Source organism: Alligator sinensis, unplaced genomic scaffold (assembly GCF_000455745.1).
Source record: "Alligator sinensis unplaced genomic scaffold, ASM45574v1 scaffold155_1, whole genome shotgun sequence".
Classification (NCBI taxonomy): domain Eukaryota; kingdom Metazoa; phylum Chordata; order Crocodylia; family Alligatoridae; genus Alligator; species Alligator sinensis.
The window spans coordinates 68191-71854 of NW_005842877.1; the positions used below are offsets into that span (position 1 = coordinate 68191).

General features: G+C 55.8%; 1 protein-coding gene across 1 annotated transcript; it reads left to right on the plus strand.

Moving 5' to 3' along the window:
• The first annotated feature begins 444 nt into the window (after window positions 1-444).
• GPX2 (glutathione peroxidase 2) lies at window positions 445-2755 on the plus strand. The gene is made up of 2 exons (XM_006035816.3): window positions 445-722; window positions 2141-2755. Exons 1-2 carry the CDS (start codon window positions 501-503, stop codon window positions 2489-2491), a joined length of 573 nt encoding a protein of 190 aa, XP_006035878.2. The 5' UTR covers window positions 445-500; the 3' UTR covers window positions 2492-2755.
• Window positions 2756-3664: the final 909 nt, after the last annotated feature.

Here is a 3664-nt window from a genome sequence, read left to right on the forward strand (position 1 = left end):
TGCTGAACCCCACATGGCAAGAACCAGGCTCTGTACCAAAGAACTGGCAGTTGAACTAAACTATGGGCAGGAAAGGAAACTGAGCCAGCCAGGGCACTTAGACCATCTCTCACTCCTTAGCTGCATAGTGCCTGGCACAAGGTGGCCCTGATCCTGGGGGCTCTTAATGCTGCTAGGAGCCTGGCAGTTGCAGTGTCCTAGAAGAATGTGACTTGCATGAATAATTGAAAGCTACCAGGCATATCATGTTGGTCTGAATACCCTTCTGGAGCCATCAGCCTTGCAATGAGACCTGTACTGGCCTGACCTGCTACTTCTGTTCTGCATCTGAAAGCAGCCAGATCACTCACAGGTGAGGTCTCTGATTTCCGTAAAGTCACGCCAGGGAAAGAGCGAAAGAGAGAGAGAGAAACCTTTGGAACAGTTGGTCACGTGGCTTGCAAGAGACAGCCTTAAGCTGGTTCCTGCCTCTCTGCTGGGCTCACTCCACAGCAGCAGCCATGACGCCCATAGCCAAGTCCTTTTACGACCTCAGTGCTATCACCCTGCAAGGGGAGAAAGTGGATTTCAACAACTTCCGCGGCCGGGTGGTCCTGATCGAGAATGTGGCTTCACTCTGAGGCACGACGGTGCGGGATTACACCCAGCTCAACCAGCTGCAGGCCAGGTACCCCCGGCGGCTGGTTGTGCTGGGCTTTCCTTGCAACCAGTTTGGCTACCAGGTAAGTGGTCCCTGCGCTGTTCCTTCCCCTTTTCCATCAGAGGGACATTAACTGACCCATCCAAGCCATCTAATGTCTGTGGCAGAATCATCCCTGTTGTGAAGTACTGGCTGGGTGCTTTCCACAGCCAGCATCTAGAAATGATGTCTATGTACAGCACCAGCCCCTTTAGGGGCATGTGGGCCCAGGGCGGGCACTAGGGGGAGGGAGGTGAATGGCTCTTTCAGATCCATGCAGTGACATTGGTCCCAACTCTGACATCAATTCTGGAGCTGTTTCCATCTGCAATATCCCTCTCGCAGGGGCCAGCTGCCCCTTCACCACAGTGATGTTCCCCTTTCCACACCCCTTTGCAAAGAACAGGTCTCACCTGCTGACTTTGCTCATCCCAGGAGGCTGAGATCCTCCTGAGTGGCATTGGTCACAGCTGCACTCTCATGGGCCAGTGCTGCTGCTCAAAGTATGGGCTGGTGTGCCAGCCACCAGTGTTCTTCCCAGGCAGCAGGACCTGGAGGGGCATCTCTGCACATCACTTTGCCCTGTATGTCTTAGCCATGCGAGTGCCTGCCAAGAGCAGCCCTCTCTGCAGCACTGAGCACTAGCCATAAGGGGTCGCTAGAGCTGCTCCGTCCTCTATGGGGAGGGAGACAGGTTCCTCCCAGGACAGGCCTTCAGAGCTATTGCCTGGGATAACATCTTCCCCTGGCTCTAAATGATGCTGTTTTGGGGGAAGGAAGTGGGGGAGGGCATGTTTTCTGGAAGCTACTGAGTAGCCTAGTGACCAGAGCACTGGGCTGGGAGTTGGGATGCCTGGGTTTTCTTCCTGGCTGGTGGCCATATCCCCTTCTCTGTGCATCAGTTTCCTCTCTCTTGCCTCTAACTGCCTGGCTCTCACTCCTTGTCTAGGTAGCACAATGGCACTCTCCACCCAGCTCCCCCCCCCCCCCAATCACTGCACTGCCGCCTTAAAATGGGGCGACCCAATCTTGTTAGGATCCAGCCTAATGGGTCTTGAGAGGGATCAGGGGTGGCACTGATTTTTGCCAATCCATGCAATGCCTGATGACTGACCCTGACATTATCTTGGGGTCAGGGGCACCCAGCATAGTGAAGGGTCCTGGTCTTGAGCAGGGCCTGGTGCAAGGTTGGGGGCTCAGAGCATGAAGCAAGCCCTCTTCTGGCGGTGCTGCATGCAGGAGTACCACCATGGGGCAGTCCCAGTCAGTCCTCCCCTCTCTGGGGCCCCAAGCTGTCTGAGCGCTTGTGGTAGAGGCCCAGCTGGCAGAACTGGTTAAGCCAGGGGCAGAGAGCATGTTGTTGGGGGATGGGGGGCTTGGATGTGTCAGCAGGGCAGGGCAGGGCAGGGTTGGGCTGGGCACCCTGCTCAAGGTGTCCTTGTCCTGTCCTGTCCTCTGCAGGAGAACTGCACCAATGAGGAGATCCTGAACAGCCTGAAGTATGTGCGCCCAGGTGGAGGCTTTGAGCCCAACTTCACCCTCCTTCAGAAATGCCAGGTGAATGGGCAGGACACCCACCCAGTCTTCGCTTACTTGAAGGCTCACCTACCTGCCCCCGTCGATAACCCCGCCGCCCTCATGACAGACCCACGGTTCCTGGTGTGGAGCCCCGTGCAACGCGCAGACGTGACCTGGAACTTTGAGAAGTTCCTGGTGGGGCCCGAGGGCGAGCCGTTCAAGCGCTACAGCCCCAAGTTCCAGACCAGCCACGTGGAGCCTGACATCCAGCGCCTCCTCAAGCTTGCCAAGTAGGGGGCTTGGCAGGGCAGGAAGGGAGCAGGTGGGGTCCAGCTGCCCCTGCTAGAGGGGCTAGCGCCAGCCCTCCCTAGCTCTCATCTCAGCATGCAGTGTGCCCCCTGCCAGGGCTGACAGCAGCCTTTTACTGGGTGACGGCCCCCTTCATAAACGCCTTGGGGAAGGGGGCCTGAATGGGGTGAAGGGCCTGCGTGCCTAGCTCTCTGCCTGCCAGCGGGGCACCTTGTGCAATGCTGAGTCCAATAAATGAGCTGGAAATTAGCTGTGTGTTTTCTGTTTGTGCAGCCCAGCAGCAAGGCCTGCTGCAGAGCCCAGTACCCGCAGGTGTCCATGGGTGAGCTATAACTGGTTCAGGTTCAGGTAGGAATGTAAACTAGTTCACATTTTGCAGTTCAGGTGCAGGTCAGAAAAAAATATTTGAGGGTTAGACTCAGACTGGGCTTCTGACAGACATGAGGGAAACCCCCCCAACAAAATGGCTCATTTGAAACTGTGGGCTCCTGTGCCAAGCCCAGTGCATGCCCAGAAAAGGCATCATGTCAATTTGACCCTGCTTGCCCAACGTCTGTATAGATGGGGCGCTTTTATCTCATTGCTGATTGAATCAGCTATTAGATAAAATTGCCAAAAAGCCCCACTAAAGTGCCAGATCTATACAGATGCTGAGGAGCTGGGTCCAATTAATGCATTGCTTCTGGTAATGCATGGTTTTGGGGATTTTTCTCACGCCTGTCAGCAGTAAGGATGTAAGTATCAATCACATTTGTTTCACCTGTTGTAATTATAACAAGTTAAATGATTAATCAGTGGGTGCAGGAGTGGGGATAGTTGTGGGAGTGCTAGCCTGTGGCTCTGCAAAGTGTGGGGAGGCAGAATGAAGCCTGGGCCTGCCTTGCCCTGCCCCTCTGTGGAGGGGCTGCACCCACCCAGGGCAGGGAGCCAGGGGCTAGAGTTGCCCTGCCAGGGGGGTGGCACAACCCATGGAGCCCTAGGGGCAGCAGGGGGGCTTTACCAGCCACTGCAGACATGAAGCAAGGGAGGGAGCAGGAAAACCCTCCCCTCCCTGCAAAAGACAGCCTGCATAGAGTTGTAGCATCCCATCTGCCCAGGCTGCTGGTGGGCACAGCACTCTCTGTTGTAGAGCTGGCAGAAAGGGCACACAAGGGAAAG